This window comes from Haemaphysalis longicornis, unplaced genomic scaffold, assembly GCF_048455015.1.
Source record: "Haemaphysalis longicornis isolate Haplotype H1 unplaced genomic scaffold, Haemaphysalis longicornis Haplotype H1 scaffold_9, whole genome shotgun sequence".
In the NCBI taxonomy this organism is placed as follows: domain Eukaryota; kingdom Metazoa; phylum Arthropoda; class Arachnida; order Ixodida; family Ixodidae; genus Haemaphysalis; species Haemaphysalis longicornis.
The window spans coordinates 31984304-32001996 of NW_027526460.1; the positions used below are offsets into that span (position 1 = coordinate 31984304).

At 46.6% G+C, this 17693-nt stretch overlaps 1 protein-coding gene across 2 annotated transcripts in view; it reads left to right on the forward strand.

The window, feature by feature from the left end:
* LOC144152432 (suppressor of lurcher protein 1-like) overlaps positions 1-17693 on the forward strand; it is a 481850-nt gene that overhangs the window by 442518 nt on the left and 21639 nt on the right. For both annotated transcript variants that reach the window (XM_077683699.1, XM_077683701.1), the window contains 2 exons: positions 10700-10893; positions 12282-12320. In XM_077683699.1, coding sequence (XP_077539825.1) covers positions 10700-10893; positions 12282-12320 — 233 coding nt within the window. The remainder of the gene's footprint in view (positions 1-10699; positions 10894-12281; positions 12321-17693) is intronic.

Consider the following 17693-nt stretch of genomic DNA (forward strand, 5'->3'; position numbering starts at 1 on the left):
TTCCAGCCTCGCTTATTTGTCCTTGCTGTGATGTAACTTATCCTGCCGCACCCACGTCTTTTCTGTGCCCATGGCGTAACTTGCGTCACGAAATGACGCAATGCATTCCTCTATTCACCAGAATGATCTGGTAAATACAAGAAGCCCCCACATAAAAGACAGACGAGCATAAAAGCCTTCGTTGGGGTAGTCATAAAGAAGCTGTCACCAATGCATGCGCCCCTCAAGAAATTTTGCTTTCATCTTTATTTTATTTTAGGGTACGTAAAAGTTTCATGCTGCCTATGTAATGCTTGTACTTGTTTTTCATACTGCCAAAGAAAAGTTCTCAAATATCTCGCAAGCTTTGATGTCACCAAGGCGCATCTGGCTTCACGACTGATAAATTTAGCTGCAGTCCACCGTTTATTTTGTCAAAGTATTTTCCTCCCCTTTCAGTCTTTCTACCACTCGACCGAGTCAACGGAATATTTGATGTCAGCACTGAGCTCCGCGACTGATATATTTGGCTGTTATCTACCGGATATTTCGCCGAAGTACTTGGCCGCTATTTAAGACTGTTCGTCGCTCTACCAAGTAGCAGCTAAAGCATGTTTTCATCGGCTTAACATCAGAGTTCAATGATCTGTAGGTTGTTGATCGTCGAATTAAGCAACAGCGTTCATTACTTCTTCCAAGGCTATTCGGAATGCCAGAAAACAGTTTAATGTGGGAAAGAGACATTTCGTTTGGTTGTATGATTTCTCAAGAACGACCCGGCGTGCTTTTGGTTAAACAAGACGAACTGCAGTTCCTCTGACGACACAACTCTCTTACGCTACGATGCCTACTCCAAACTTACCCCAGATATCCCCGCAATGCGCGCACAGCGGCATGCAGATTCCGGCCAGGGCTCTCGTGTATGGCCACTGCGACTTCTCCGTTCATTTTCTCCGCTCATCTTCTCATTTTTTCTCACCACCGTCCTAGAGGCGCCGTATACGTCATATACACTTCTCCCGAGTAGCTTACGAGGCGCCACTTCTGACGGAGATTTATTGCGCACACTGAGTCCTTCTTCCGTCCGTCTAAGTCCGGGATTTGCTCCGGTATGAGACGGCATCCAAAGAGTCCTCCCCTAAGCCTCCCACTTTCGTGCTTATGTTCGCAAGATTCTCGAACTTCGCAGCCTCTTTCTCTAGAATACATTGGAACTCACACACACACACACACACGCACACACACACATACACGCACACACACATTCAGGGCTGTCACCCCGTTCAGCCGACTGAGCTTTTCTCTAGCTCTCGACACCAGGAACTTCGTTTTTTTTTCTCTCTCTCTCTTAGTTATCGTTACGCGGTTCTGTTATACCTATTCCGCTTTTAGTTGCTGGCGCTATTCACTCTCGATGGCAACGTGACTACGCTGCGCCGCGCGCTGCCGACTTGTCCGCTTTTATGGATAGAGGAAATGAAGTGTGGCCTCGCTGTCGACGCGAACTGGGGCCGCTGGCATGAACGATGACTTGTGCAACGCGGAGCGAGGACTGCGAATAATAGGTGCATTGTGCCCTTTCGCAAGGGACCGTAAAAACGGGGTCTGCAATAGAAAAAAAAAAAAAGGCCCCCACAAAGATGCCCATTGACGTTTTCTCGCAGTCATCTACATATTTTTTGTATGCGCTCGCTGGAACTCTTGAAACGTTGTACAAGTTTCGTGTAACGTTGTGCATATTCTGGTAGACGAGGCTCTCTGAAAATAATGCAGTGTTGCCTATCACAGTAAGCAGCGATTACCTTTTCCTTGATATTGAAGCCTTCTTACGAAAGAAGGCTTCAGGATCAATTAGCAACTGACATTTGGATCCAAATGAGATCCAGAAGTAGCAATGGGTACTGAGTCAGACGCACAGACGCTAAATACAATAAGCAAGATTCATTCGAACCACTCCTTGCGGCGAAAGTATGACCAAACTTCGGCGCGCTTGCGTCTCCTAACACGAATTTTCGTTACATCGCCCCACGATTTTTTTTTACAAACGACAATTAATGTTTACAGGAACTGACGAACAGGACCAGAGGAAGGGGGGGGGGGATAACTTCAGCTCTTCTTTATAAACGGTTCGAAACGTTTTCAAACGGATGCTCAGACAGCGTTCATTGTAAACGTTCTCACAGATCATTTAAGGCGTTACAGACCTCCCTAGGCTACATTTGCTTTATCTCGCAATTAGACCCCATTAAAGGGGCCACGCAGACAAAATAAAAGTTTGTTTTACCTGAAGAATGTAGTGTTTCATAGTGCCCTCACCGCTTGTCCTGCAGTAAACGGTGCTTTATTCACTGAGAAATTAAACATTTTAAGCTAAAATTTTATTTCTCCCCCTAAATCGTGTTTTTTCGTGACGTCGACAATGACGTAACCTGTTTATCGTCCACTTTCATAGATGGCGCTGCAATACCGCTGAAGTGACAGCGTTCGCAGTTTGCCGCTGACAGGACTCCTATATCTGCCGTATTTTTACTGAGGTTCACACTAATCGTTTATTAAAACGTAAGCTACGACTCGACAAACATGGTCATGTAAGTGACCGCGCAGCTTGTGTCAGTAGGTCAGTGTTTTGTCAGGCAAGTGCATTTCGTCCGACGGCTGTGTTAGGCAGTGTCAGCCGAGGAAGTGCGCAGTAACTGCTTCAGTGTTTACGTGTTCGTTCGTAACTTTAAGTGTTCACCCCGCAATTCTTACTGCTATACAAACAATGTGCCCTAAGTTTATGCACAAATAGCTCGTTCGGCAAGCTTATAAGCCCTCCCTAATTTACGTTTGCTTTTGCCTGGCTCAGCAAATTCGACAGCTGGCCATATGATATCATAGGTTCTGTTTCGGGAAATGAGCGAGGGGGTCACATGGCGATTCCCTTTTTATCTAATTATATAGCTTATTTGAGTGACGTGTACTTTAAAAGTGGTGTCAGTATGATTGGCAATCTTTCGAATGAACCAAACTTGTGCTTTGTCTGCATGGCCTGTTTAATTTTTAAACACTTACATTTTGAAAGCCGTCATGGCAAGTAGTTGGAGTACGCACTTCGTACTGTTTGCGTTCTTGGGAACATTTTATTTATTTAGCGTGTCGAAAATACGGCTATGTGTATTACATTACCAATGCTCTTTCATGTTAGCCACTGTCTATTTTATTATTGCGTAAGAATAGATAATGCGTGTCTGCACAAATTTGTGCCATGTATCCGTGATCACACAACGATAGAACAGAAAACCACACAGAGCGTGGAGAGATGGGTGACGTCACGCCGAGTTCGCAGCGGTGGCGCTGCCTTCGCGACACTGCTGGCCTAGTTGCTCGGGAAGCGGGTGCATCTCGCTGTCTCTCACCGCCCAATACGCGAATTGCCCGGCTTACCCCAGTGAAAAACGTAGTGTGAAACGAGTGCAGGGCCGAGAAACGAAATGTGATGGACAACGAAAGGGCATGCAATACAACCAATAGAAACCACCGTAACCTAAGGACACAGGTTGTCCGCTGAGGCCGCGTGGTTGCCTACTTCTATTTTTAAAAAAAGGCCGACAACAAAACGAGGAAAGACAGATACATACGAAAATAGGCATACACCGACAAATAGGCTTCACCTCCAGGACCCTCTCATTTTTGCGTTTTAACACCAAAGTGTTTTATTCCGGGATACACCAAGATTTCACTGACGTCATATCCGTCACGGGAATCACGCCAGTACAACGAAGCAAGCGGCCTGTAAAGGGTGCACCCCCGCACACAGGGTCTTCTTGGGGGTAAGCCACCTCTAGTGCTAAAGTACGTTATACTTAGGGTTGTTCGTTTTCGGGTTTTATATTTAACACGAAAGTGTTTTATGCCGGGATACACCAAGATTTCACTGCGTCCTATCCATCACGGAAATCACGCCAGTACAACGAAGCAAGCGGCCTATAAAGGGGGCACCCCCCGCACACAGGGTCTTCTTGGGGGTAAGCAACCTCTAGTGCTAAAGTACGTTATACTTAGGGTTGTTCGTTTTCGGGTTTTATATTTAACACGAAAGTGTTTTATGCCGGGATACACCAAGATTTCACTGCGTCATATCCATCACGGAAATCACGCCAGTACAACGAAGCAAGCGGCCTATAAAGGGGGCACCCCCGCACACAGGGTCTTCTTGGGGGTAAGCAACCTCTAGTGCTAAAGTACGTTATGCTTAGGGTTGTTCGTTTTCGGGTTTTATATTTTAACACGATAATGTTTTATGCCGGGATACATCAAGATTTCACTCACGTGATATCCGTCACGGAAATGACCCAAGTAGACCTGTTCCGAAGCGACCCGCCAGCAGGACGTCTCTCGCCAAGCGCACCCACAAGACAGCCGCCGACCCGCAAATTATGCTCAGCTGCAAATTTCGCTGCACATTTCACTTTCGTGTTTGCCGATTCTTATGACAGAGGAATCAACCAGTTTTTAAATGCTTCCTTGATTCAGTTTTTTTAGATACTTTTGTGGTCTCACGCAACATTCACAGCGTTGAGCACGTTCTCTTGAACCATGAGTACAAAGTCATGCCTAACGAACAAGCTGTAGCGCAATGTTTAGATAAAAGGTGAGCTAAATTGGCGAGGAACTGCATGCAGGCGTGAGTGAAAAAGATGCGTTGGAGCGAAGCACGACCAAAGTGAATAAAACGCAGGCAGGTAGAGCGGGCTAGAGATAGACAACGTCCGTGCCTCACAGCTCTTGTACGCACACCACGGCACACCACAGCCGCCGCTCGACGCTGCGAGCGCCGCAGTTTCGTCGCTGCGGATGAAAGCACGTCCCAATCTTCAAACTCCAGCCGTCTACAACGCGTCGCGAGAGATTGGTGCTCACGATGCCACTTGTGGCGTTTCAGCCGCGCTAACCAAAGTGTTATTTTTCCTTTTTTTTTCCTCGTTTCCCTGCCCTTTTTGCCGACATTGCCTGCCCCTATCCTGCATTACACACCAGCTCGTCTTGCCCTCTCGCTGTACTTTGTTACACACAGAGCAACGCATCCCGAAAAAACTGGCTACCATGAATAATCATTAATGACGCAACCTCGACAAAAACCTCCATAGCAAGCTTCGTTCTGCGATTAAGAGTGGGACCGTTAAAGTGTCTCCTCCCTAATGAGGACTACTTCCCGAACACCATGTAAGACTTTCTGCAGATACTGTAATTATCTACCAGTGCTCTGCGCATTTTTTTTTTCAGTCCATCGCTCTATCTTTCAGTTCTTTAAGACATTATTAAGTTCTGTCTTGGAGGAACCATTTGGTCATTCGACAGTTCTGGCGAGGCTATATTCGACGCAGTCGACAGGGTACCTCACCTGCGCAAGCGGAGGACTGTCTGAAACGTGCAGTCTTTTCGTGGCTTAAAAAATGAAAAACTAAACTTACAGTTTTCTGTTCCTAATTTCCATCCTATATGTGGAATGTTTCCACGCCTTGAGCCCTCACGCCAGCATTTTTTTTTATTACGCAGCGTTTTCCTTCTAGGTATCTTTGTCTCAGCTCCCTGTTAGGAGAGACGCTCTAACACGTGCGCACCCTTATGGGGGAAAGCTGATATCATCTCTTCTTCCTAAGCGGAGTAGTATTGCATTACTCCGGATCAAACAAGGAAGCTTAAGGGGGAAAAATACACCGCACTAGAATGGCATAATAATGAGCGCCGTTTCAGTCACGCCTTTTCTGGGGGCGAAGAATTTAATGCGCTCAATGCAGAGCTGCTCGCGGTGTAAACCACTTTGAGCGCATTAAGGAAGGCGGATGTCAGTTTTCGCGCATTGCGAAAACTTTTAAGCTGATTCTTCTGAGCCTCCCAGTGTAGTGGGCTTAAAGCTCCTCTAGCCTCCTTCGATTTTGTTCGGCATTACTTTGTGGTCTCCGAACTTTAAAACTTCACAAGCCTCTCAAGAAGTCTAAAAAAAGACAGGTGTGACGATAGGCCCTTCATATTTCCCGACGCCTGCTCGCCCGTCCACTTATAGCTCCGTAACGGGCAAGGCGCGCGGACGAATTGCGAAAAGTTCTACTAGTGACTTCAGGTTTTTTTTTTTTAACGCCGTTACAGTTGGTTTCCTCTCCTAGCTGCGTCTTTGCTTTCTTTTTTTTTTCTCTCGCCTTGTTTCAGTTATCTGTCTTCATCTCTTTCCTTCTTCGAATTGAGCAATACCGTTACAAAGCTTCCTGGACTGTAACGTGTCGTAATATGTTCAACTAAAAAAAAGTGAAAAGAAAAAGAAACATTGTCAAAAATGTAATAGGAAAACCTGAATAGCTCGAACTCGGCCAAAATTATGAGGGAGATTATGTGAAAACGACGGGGCCGGGAGAGTTAAATTGAATCATTGGTGGAAGGTAACGCGTCTATTTTTGATTTTGTTTTTCTCTGCCGCAGTACCTGTAGTCACTGCCCACGTATTAATCTCGAGGAAGATCGGAAATCTATTGATGTCCTGTACAATTTTAAGTGCTTATTATTACCCCCGTTTATTATGCCAAACTCTGTTGCCAATGCTAGTTCCACATATTGTACAGTTCTCTATCTGTTATGTGCCGTGAACTGCAACTTTTTAGTTGTTCGGTCATGATGTGTGACGCTCATTTATATTTATAAGTTCTGGTCTCTATGTCACCTATGTTTTGCGCTTGCTTTTTGGCGCCTTTCACGCATTACTTGTTGTACACGCTAAAACTTGTAGTCATTCCCTTGTTAGCCCCCCCCCCCCCCCCCCCTACTTAAGGCATGTTCCAGAGCCAGAGTGTTACGTGAAATAAACATAAAAATAAAAAATATACGACGTGCACCGTAATAAAACCGATGGAATGTTCATTCCGGCTTATGTAAGCAACACCTCGACATTTCGGTGCAACTGTAGTTGCAATACGTTATCGAAAAATTTAATAATTGCAGACTAATACGTCGTAGTTCTGGAAAATCTAATTTCAGTGCAGGGAGAAAGGCTAGCAAGAAAAACCGAAACGATATTCGCAATGGAATGCCTTATGGCGTTGGCTGTGATTTTTCAAGAGCGGTTGTTACTAGCACCGCCGAAATGAACAGGGGCGGGGGGGCGGATTGTAACTTTTCGAAGGTATTTTGTTGAATAATATTCTCACTTTTATCATTATCCCGGTATGGCCTTCTTCGTCAGCGACAAGAAAGCCATCCAACACCCCCCTCCACCCCCCCCCCCCCCTCCCAATTCTCCCAACTTCCCGCGTCTTTAACCTTCCCCGTAGTTAGTTTTGGGACCTTGGTTGCAGCGCACACTTAATTTGAAGCAAGTTTTGAGACTCTCACCTGCACAAATTTCTATTTTATTTTTCATTGTTTCCGAGAACCGTAAGGACTGATGTGAAGCCGTGTAATCAACGACGTAACTTCGCTGTAATATTCAGGTACCTTCACTGCATATAACGTCTAGTGTAATTTATTACATTTTAATTAACTACTAGTAATAGTTATTTCTTAGTTTTTGTTTGTATACTGTTTACGTCTAGTCGTGCATGCACGTATCCGTTAAAGTACTGTACACCCCAGCAAGGAAGAAGGGAAAGAGGAGAAGGATGCGTGGGAGAGAGCGGTACAATAATGAGCGCTGGGAGAGGTGTCAAGCAGGCGTTGAGGTCGTTTGCTTAGCGCGCGCAGATGCCGCCCCGGCCGGATGGCGGGGGTGCGGCTAAGCGGATTACGTTCCGGCTAGAGTCGGCTAGAGATCCGGCTTGACGTGGCTCGCTGCACCGCGATACGGCGTCCGCGGATCCCGAGCGAAAACCACGTCCCAGCGGAGCTCTTCACGGCGCGGTTTTCGGACGCCGGCAGCGGGGTTAAAAAGGATTGGGAGCCTTTTTGCGCTTCCGTCCCTCTTTTCCCCTCTCCCCTCCTGCCCTTGCAACGAGGCTTGCGTATGCCCGAGACCCGTGGAGGAGGTGAAGAGGGAGGGGATTTACGAAGGCAGCGTGATTGATTTTCCAAGCAGAGAGAGTGCACTCGTGACAGGCCACGTTACCTTTTTTATGTGCATATATAATCAATTTACCTTGAAATATGCACCCTGAAGCTGCCCTTTTGAGATTGTGAGCTGCTTTCGAGTATCTATTAGTTTTTACTCGAACGCGCGACCATGTTACGCAAGAGTGGCAATGAATGTCAAGAGTGGCAATAAAATGTATGGAGATCCCGGTGCAAAGTTTTATGACATGAAGTTTGGCGATGGGTGGTCCTTCTGTTTGTTTGTTTTTTGGTTTTTTTAGCGTGGAAAGGGAGCCTCTTTCACGCGGTGGTCTAGAGTTCTGGATTCTTCCAAGTTTCTCAGTTCGCCGCTCTGTAAAAAAGCTTTCTTGTAGCATTCACCTCACATACACCACTATTAGAGCTTGTTAAGGGTGTTGATGGACAGCATGTGATACACAACAGAAAAAAAAACGTCCTTGAGAGAACATAGTCCTCTTTTTCGTCAATTACAGCAAACTTGTTTCGCAAGCAACTGAGACAAACGTCCTTACTAAAACAATTTCCCAGATCCTCGAGCACGGCGGGTTATAACAACCACGATCCAATTCTTCCCCTAGTATTATTTTGTCCTTCGTCTCTTCCACCTGCCAATCCCAAATGTTGATGATTGATTGTAGGGTTTAACGCGCCGACGCAACGCGAGCGATGAGGCGCGCCGTAGTGGAGGGCTCCGGATTAATTTTGACCACCTGGGGACCTTTAACGTCACCGAAATCTCGTACACACGGGCGTTTTTGCTTTTCGCCTCCGTCAGAAAAGCGGCCGCAGCGGCCGGGAAACGAACCCGCGACCTAGTGCTCAGCAGCGCAACGCTTTATCCCAAATGTTCGCTCGCATCCGCGTAGACACTACATAAATTTTAAAGGTGAGAACAGATATGTAGAACCTTTTTCATAAATGGCAAGTGATATGCAATGCTCAATGATTGTGGTCTTCCTTCAGCTACATCTCTACCAGCCGTCGAGTTCGCCTCGGGAGTAGACATTGTAATCTACCTCACTCAAAATGTTAGGCCTCCAACGCCAACGTTGGTGCCGCGTTCCTTTAGGGCCAGCAGGTTTTCTTCATAGCTGTCAACAAAAAGTAATGTGTATGTTGCAAGTGATTGTGTACAACGGGAGTTTGTTCCTGTCCGTGTTCTTCTGTGTGTCCGACTGCGCGTAAAAGCTAGACAAGGATAGCTGAAAGTTTCAAGGAAAGACGACTACCCTCGTTCTTCCCCGCTTCTAGAGCATTATATTGAAGGGTTTGAAGAAAACAAGGCCCACATTGGGCCTCTTCGATTTTCCACTTCTGGCTCCCCGCGGGCTGCCCGCGGGTAGCCCGAGGATTCCCCGAAGCCATAGGGATACACGGGAAAATCGAATGTTGGACTGCTTCTTGGGGAGTCCGCGGTGAGCCCGAGACTGTAAACCGAAGAGGCCCATTGTATCAAAAAGAAAAAGAGAAGTGGCATATTTTTAACACCTTAAGATACAGTATTCGACTTCCAGACTTCCTTAAGACCACTCTATCATTACTCCCAGCATTGTTACAGACGCAAGGACTTTTATTAATAGCTCTTGTTGCCGTTGTCGGGGTTGTTGTACTTCGAAAACGCACCCCTTTTTTTCATTAAATTTTAATTACGTTAGGGCTATGGAGTCTGTTTCGTCCGTCTCTCACACTACTGTAAAATACGGCCCCATTCTTAATCCTACTCGGAACCGAAAACGCTAGGCAGATGCATTGGTGCAGAGTGAAAAACGGGGTTGAAAATAAATGTACTGAACCGTGAAAAAGAGCAGCGTGTAAGTTTACCGAGGTACCTTCTACTCATAAGGAGCTCATTTAGATTAAAATAAAGTTTTTATTTCTTTATTAAAAGACAAATACAGCAAACCATCGTTATAAAATCGTCCCGAGAATCGAAAACTGGCTTCGTTATAAGCGATACTACGTTTAAAAAATTGGCGAAGCTTACGCTAAGCCGCGCAGGCTTGAACCATAGCGAAGCTGGAGGATTTCTTTCTATGCAAGCACTGAAGAACACATCACCATTCATTGCATTAGGTTTGAATTTGCTTATTTACATGTCCCGTCGTCGCTCTGCGCTGCGGTAGTTAGTAGTAGACATCGTCATACGCATCGATAGCGTCGTCTTCCCCATGCATGATAGGCGGGCCCGGATCGTTTTGTACGCAGGCTTTACCAGTTCTCCCAAAGTGGAACGCGTCAGCACGCGCTAGGACTGGTGGCAACTGGCGTCGCGAACTAGGCGTCTGTAGCGCGAGCTGTCTTGTGCTCCCCCGTTGAGGCGCGGACGCACGTGAACCGTTTTCTTGGTGTTTTTTGCGAGCGTCACGCGCAAGCCTGCATGACGCCGAGCGCTCCTCGTAAAACGCGTGCTCACGTGCGCGGTAAACGGGAGGAGTAGCTATAACCCGTAGTTTTCCGACGACGCCGCACACATTACGGCCAGACACAACAGGTCTGCTGTTGAAATGCGCGGGGGGGGGGGGGGGGGGGGGGGGGGGGAGGATGCGATTACAATGCACTGCTGTGGGGACTATGAAGCACTTGGAATAGAGCGGTATCGTTATAACGTTGCATCTACTGCGCTAATGACGCTCTTCCCTGCGGTTTCTGCCTCTCCCTCGGCCAGGTGCGAGAACGTGGACTCCGTGATCGGCTTCATCACCATCAAGGGTCAGCGCGAGCGGCTGGACAACTTTTGCGGCTCGCAGCTGCCCAACCAGATCATGTCCAACGAGCACCGCATGACCGTCATCTTCCAGAGCTTCGGGAGCAGGCCGCCCAGCGTCAAGGGGTTCCGGGCCATTTACCAGTTCGTCACCAGTGAGTTAACTGCATCCACCTACATCTCGGGCCTGCGGCAGCTTACCGCGTAATAACGGGGACGCGGTGAGAAGCCCGTATGTGCGCTGCTGCTAGCGGCCTTCATAATGAAGCCCCTTTCCTGAGTTTACGAGTGCAACGCTTCCGACTAATGATGCGTGTACCTTCTGATGACGGGTGTGGTGGAAATGTGTGTGTGTGTGTGGAAAGGGGGGGGGGGGTAGAATGATCTTCCGTGAAAGCAACCTATCTTAGAGTCCCTTCAACCAGCAGGTGGACAGCCTGTCACGAAAGCGGGCTGATGGGGCTCCATTTCTACGTACGAAATTGCAGGTGCGAAAAAAAAAAAAAAAAACTTCAGGGGTGAAATAAAACTAACGAACGACTAGGAGGAAAAGGGGGCTTGGGTTAAACAACATCTTCAGAATTAACACCCGCTGTTCAACCAATGTGAGCTTCAAGCCACGGAAATAAAATGCTTTGAGTTGCTTTACTTTTTTTTTACCGAACAAGCGGGCATACGAGCTTCTAAAACATAGTGTATTACAAAGTTCGCAAAACAGCGCGCAGAGCCGCACTCGTTTCTGTAAGCGCGCTACACGAGGAATTGTTGATTAGAAAATTAAGCATCAGAAACTCCCAAAGAGGCCTATCAGCATATTTTTTAAATCACGAATGCAGATTCGTAACCTATAAATAACGCTGGCATAAAAACCTTGCCAGATATTACGCCCCTGCGCACAACGGCAAACTCGCAAATTCACCCTTAAAAGTGTCGCCCTGTTTCATTGAGTTTCGGAAACCGCCGCGCTATGGCACCACAGGCGGACGTCTATGAAGTGCAGCGCTGAAGCTGGGCAATAAACGGTCTGAAGCTGAGACTACCGTACATTAGGGGTAAAGCACTGTCGAAGCGGAAAACAAATGCGAGAGAGAGCGAAGCCACTGCTCTGTTTTCACGATATGAGAGCGCAGTGCGGCGCAGTATTTGTGAGCGGAGTTTCGCTTAGCGACCACATGCTGTCCCCCTAGATTGATGGAACTGCCGGCGAACGCCGAATCTTTTGACGTGTGCTAGAACTTGCAGAGGGAAAGACATAGCACGGAGGAAAGTATTGATAATAGATACCACCTCTGATTTGAAGCGGTTTTAAAAATAATTGAAGAAGGAGATTTATGGTAGAATCCCCTATTATAATCAACGGGCTTTGTATCCTTGAAGATACCTGTTTCCAGACCCTTTAAAAGGCCTTCCTTCCTCGTGTCTTTATCTCTTGCCTTGCCCTTTTAAAAGCGTTGCCAGAAAGTGGTTCATCACAGAGCCGAGTGATGAAAAACGGTGAAACCTGCGTTCTAAAACTTGCGTTTTCCGATTTTCTTTCTCACAGATTTTGGCATTCCTTCCGGTCGTCAGGATCCACAGGGCGGTAAGACTGAAACTTCGTCTGCCTTTCATTAAAATCGAATTAGTTGCTTTACAAATGTCCTACAAAACTACGGCACCCAGATTTTTTTTTTTCATTAAACAAGTGTATACTAGTCATAAACCTATGTATGCTGCTACCTAAAGGAACGAGAAGAACAAACACTTCGTGTGAAGGGAAGATGGCTACTTGGTGTGAACTGCTTAGAATGATGTCATGGCGAGATATGTAATGTATGAACATCCAGGACGGGTTGCGCGATTTGACTGAGCCCTATAACAGCAAAATACGATGCTCTAAGAATGTTTCTGGTAACATTAAACGCATGATTTGCGCATGATTATTGATGCGTTCAAAATACAGAAAATTAGCCGCACGCAGCCATGGCAGCAATCATTAAGTGCGTTCAATTCTTCTAAGTGCAGAGAACTTTAAGGGCTGGCCTTTTCGTTGTAGCTCGCTCGCTAGACCCAAGTAGAGCCACACGGCGTTCCGTCGTAGCGGCTGTCGTCGCGGCGTAACCCAGGGGCTTCGAAAGCCAAGCGGTTTATATAGACTTGAGTGTTCGAAACACGTGAACCACTGGCGCTCGTCATACATCTCCCCGTTGTTGAGCGCAAATAAAACTGTAGGTAAATTTGAGGTAAAATATACGTAATTAGTCGGCAGCGGCCGCGTTCATTTAGTTACGAACGCTCGTTGGGTTGGTTTTTACGATATTAATCGAGAAAAACTGGCAGTGCAACGCCGGCACGTGCGGGAGGAAAAGCAAGCACAAAAAGAACAGAACTCCAGGTGGCGCAGTTTCAGGCTGGTGGCACGCGAGCACTGTGAAGGCGGGAAATTTTAATGCATTGGTTGGTAGCAGTGAGCGAATAACGGCGCTACAGCCCATTACGGCGAATCAGTGCTCTGCGCATCCGACAGCTTTCACATTGAGTGGAACGGCTTTAATTTTTTAGCATTGAAAGTAGTCTACTTAGGTTCATACGAATCCGTTGCGAATTATAATACCAATGCATTCAGACCAACCCAAGCCATAGTTTCGCTACATACCAAAATTCAAGTGACATAAAAATATAACAGTTTCGTGTTGCTGAAAATGTTTTGTCATTATTACGGCAGCCTAGCCGAATAAATAGCCATAGTGACACTTTCCCGCCTGTCTCTGGCAACGTACCCGACGTCACTCGAGACGTTGAGGAGGCCCGTGGCGTTACCTTCTTTATACTTGTGGCGAGGCCCATCGCAATTGCGTCTTCAAGGCTGTTTCGAGACCTGTTGGAATCTTTTTGTGGTTACCGGCTGCGTTAACTTCTCGTAAACCGTTGCCAATATGGTTGGTGTCCCATCGCGTTGCCCCAACAAGGTATCGAGGTGTGGGTCGTCGACAGCTGTCGCCGCCGGGGAAAGTTCGCCGACACTACTCGAGGAATAAGGAACACCACCACATATAAAGCGAGAAAAAAAGTATGGCCACCTGCAAAGGCCACACATGAAAGAGCAGGGGATTGCTGCGTCAGTGAGGATCGGCAGACGCACCGCATTCTGCCTGAAGGCAACAAAAGAATTCCCAGAGACCAGTGCTCGCCTCCGGCCGGGGCGCGCGCCCTAATTCCTGCGAATAAAACGCGTGATGCTTCTGGAGACGGACACAACTTGGAGAGTATTGACATTTGTCGCTATCTCGCTGTCATATGACCCAGAAGAAATGTTCGATAGCGAAGTTACCGCAATACTAAAGCTCCGCAAGGACGGTCTTGCTTCATCTTATACAAAGTCACTTTTTAAAAGTTGCGCTGACGGTAGTTTTCAAAGCTTGACAGTGAAGTTGACGGCGTCAGTGCGGGCTTCCGACGCTGTCACTCGAGCTGTGCTTCCTGTTCGCGAACAATAAAGCGGGGCTCCAAGTGATTGACAGCCAAACCCATAAAAGTGTTGAGGAAGCGTTCTTTTTTTTTTTTTTTCGACTCGTGGTTTTTGTCTGCCGCCCACATCGTCCTCCTGACTGACGACCCTAAACACAAATTTATATTTTACATTAACAAGAGAAAACATTTCACTCACGCGCAAAGTAAAAACGAAGAAACGCCTGGCGGGAACTGGTATTCTTTTTTTGGAGCGGTCGCATAAATAAGGAACGAGATCCGAAAACCTAATGACTAATAATTTTCTTCCAAACCTACATAAAAAGGCTTTAATATACACGACCGATGCGTATTGAGCTAGCTGTCAGTTAAGATAGTTTACCCTAGTTTTAAAGGTTCGCGGCATGGTCACCCCGGATCGCAAACCTATCAGATGAAAAAATAATTCCTTTCTAAAAACATTGTTAGAAACCTGCACAGATTATTTCGAAGGAGATTAGCTTCTTTTATTTCCCAGGGTGTTTATGTGAAAACAAAACTGTATTAGCGAAGCAAGTTAGAAACAAATGAAGCTAGAATAATGAGAAATAAACAAAGGAAAGCTTGGTTTTGCGATTTGCTATTCAGGTGTGGCGGGGTATGAATCCCGAACTAACTATGTGCGCATATTCTTGAGGGCATTGGGACGAGTTTAAAACTGGCCGCTGGGTAGTGCTAAATGTGTCCTGCTCTAAAGAGTCGTAAACACTATGACAGAAAACAGGCGATCGCCATTTCCTGAATCCAGCAACAGCTTCAACAAATGGCCAAAGAACAAAACTACTTCTGTTTCATCGGGGGGCCACAGCCACGTTCATGGTGGCTGAAGTTTCCCAAAACAACTCAAGTTATTTGCAAAAACTCTCTACCTGGGAACTCAAAGTAAAAAAAAACAGGAAAATGTGCTTTTTATTTCTAAAATTATTATACAATGAAATCTGGTCGATACGTTTTTTTACGGGAACCGGAAAATAATACGTATCATCCAAAAATCGTATTATCAAAATAGGTTAAAAAAGGCGAAAAATATGCATGCTCCGCCAGCAACTCACTTTTATGGAGCAACATTGAAGTAACTGCTCAATTTGCGCTGCCCTTTCTTCTTTTGAATGTCCAGGAGTAAATCCTTCTAAAACGTTCAAAAAGAAGCTGCCGGTATTTGTTGCTTTAGCAGACACTGCCTTGTACGACAATCCGTGTCGTGCCGTAAATCGGTTAATAAGGCAGCCTCCGGATGCTTGAAAGTTTTGAATGCCCAAAAAGAGCGCGACGTTGTCAACTGTTTCGCGCAGGCCTGACCCGCCAAAGTTCACTCCTGTCACTCTAATTTCCTTCAACCATGTAGGCAGGATGTTTTCCTGTTACTCATGCTTCGCACTGCGCGTTTGTTTTACACCAGCTCTAAACACTTGCAGCTTATTTAGAAGCTACTCTTTAGAAGTTACACTGGCAAACAGAGCCAGCTTGCAAATTCCACGCGCTTCCTCTTCGGGTTCTCTTCTAATTGGCGCACAATTTCCACTTGCGCGTTGCATTTCTTCGACGTTGTCACAAGCCTGGGAACACGGGCGCGCATAGAAGCAAGACAAAAAGAGAACAAATCACTGCGGGGGTAGCACAGTCCATGCGAAAAGTCAGGAAGGGAAGTCGCGCCTTCCACGAGCATTGCACACCGTCTTCCTTGATAATGATAGGATTTGCGACATGGCGGGGTGCATCGCTGACTTATCGGCAGCCTTGCACGGAACGGCCACTCATTGCAGTAATGTTTCTGCCACACAAACGGCGCTTCCGCTCCCTCATTGTCTATGCAACGTGCAGGTCGTGGATTGTTGGAATGCGGCTTGAGCGAGTATACCGAAGAATAAACGTAAGATAACTCGAAATGTCGGTCGACATCCGCTTTCGCGATCGTATTATCCAATTTTCGGCAAAAATGGGATCCTATTAAATGCACGAACATGCATTATTTCTAAGGGACGTTGGCCGGTAACGAAAAAAAGACGTATTAGGCCTTAAAACGTAATATACCAAATCGTATCAACGAGATTCCACTGTATTTATAAGTGCCGAGAATAGCATCTCGATCCACATCCAGAAGGGTAGTTTGGAATGCACATAAAAAAGCGGCTTTTTTTTTTTTCTAAGGAAGTCAAGAACTGGGCGAAACACGAGTACAGTTAGGGGGTACCATCTGAGTGGCACGAATAATGAAATATTGATCGTCGGATCTTCACGAATGTGAGCATCTCATCTCTCTTCCTCGCAAACCTGAGACAAAGCCCGCTGCGTACACTTTGTTTCAGCTTCAGAAACCCGCGGTTCGGCGTTTCTCGCACACTCCTCGGACACCGTGACATCCGTGCTTTGCGTTTTAACTGTCTGAGCTGTTACGTCTGCTCGCTTGATCAGTGGCGTTGGGTGCCTACCGCTCCTTTTTGGTGCCCTCCAGTATCGTCCTTTTGTCGTGACCATTCCATTTCATCCTCTTTTGCCGCCTACTAGAGCGTACACTTGCTGCACACTCCATTTAACGAGGTGTACAAGCGGTGATTGGATGTGGACGCGTCGCGAGGCCGTGCGACGAGCGTGTCGGGTGGATACGACGGCAAGCCGTGCGTCAACATTACCTCTCCGTCGCAAGCAGGTCGGCAGCTGCTGCAGCCAATGCCACCACCGGCTCAGCTGATGGAAGACATCTCCGCACGCACTCTGTCGTTTTATGGTCTTCTTTCGTTCTTTGTCAGCGGATCGACGAAAAATTGTTTTAGTGGCGAAGCCCCATAGGGGCTCGTGCTGTTCGCGTCTCATGTCGTCGTCGTAACCGTGGTATCATGTAGTCACGGGGCTAAAACACCGAGACACTCGTTTACGCCTCGCACTAGAACGCTTCTTACAACAAAGCGCTTTACTTCTACCCACCAACGGTTCCATCTCCGTTGGCAATAATGGCAAAGCGCCAAGAATGCACTTAAACACTGCATGCTTCGCCCCTCCCCAGCTTTCACATTTTTCAAAAAAGCTCCAATTCGTGTATGAAGACGTACAATTATATAAGAAAATTAAGAGCAAAGACGCAAAAGAAACAAAGTTATAAAACTTCGAAAAAATACAAGAAGTCAAGAAACTACGTGAATACGCAATGTGTTTAGCAAAAAAGCGAAGATTCTACTGAGTGAACTAGGAAGAGGAGGAAGGAGGAAGAATAAACGTTTATTAGCGCAGTCAAAGCTCTTTGGTTGACCGTCAGATGGGGGACCTCATGAGTCCAGGAAGCCCCGCGTCTCGGAGGCCTGTCTTGCCAGTCTACCAGATATTGTTTGTGATCCGGGTTGGAGCTGGTCAACCGAACCTCCCGCTTCTCAAATGAGGGGTTCGGATTTTGGTAAAGGAGGGTGTGTGCCCTCACACACCATGTGGTAGAGAGTGCATGACTCTATGCACAATTTATAATTGTATGTGTATAATG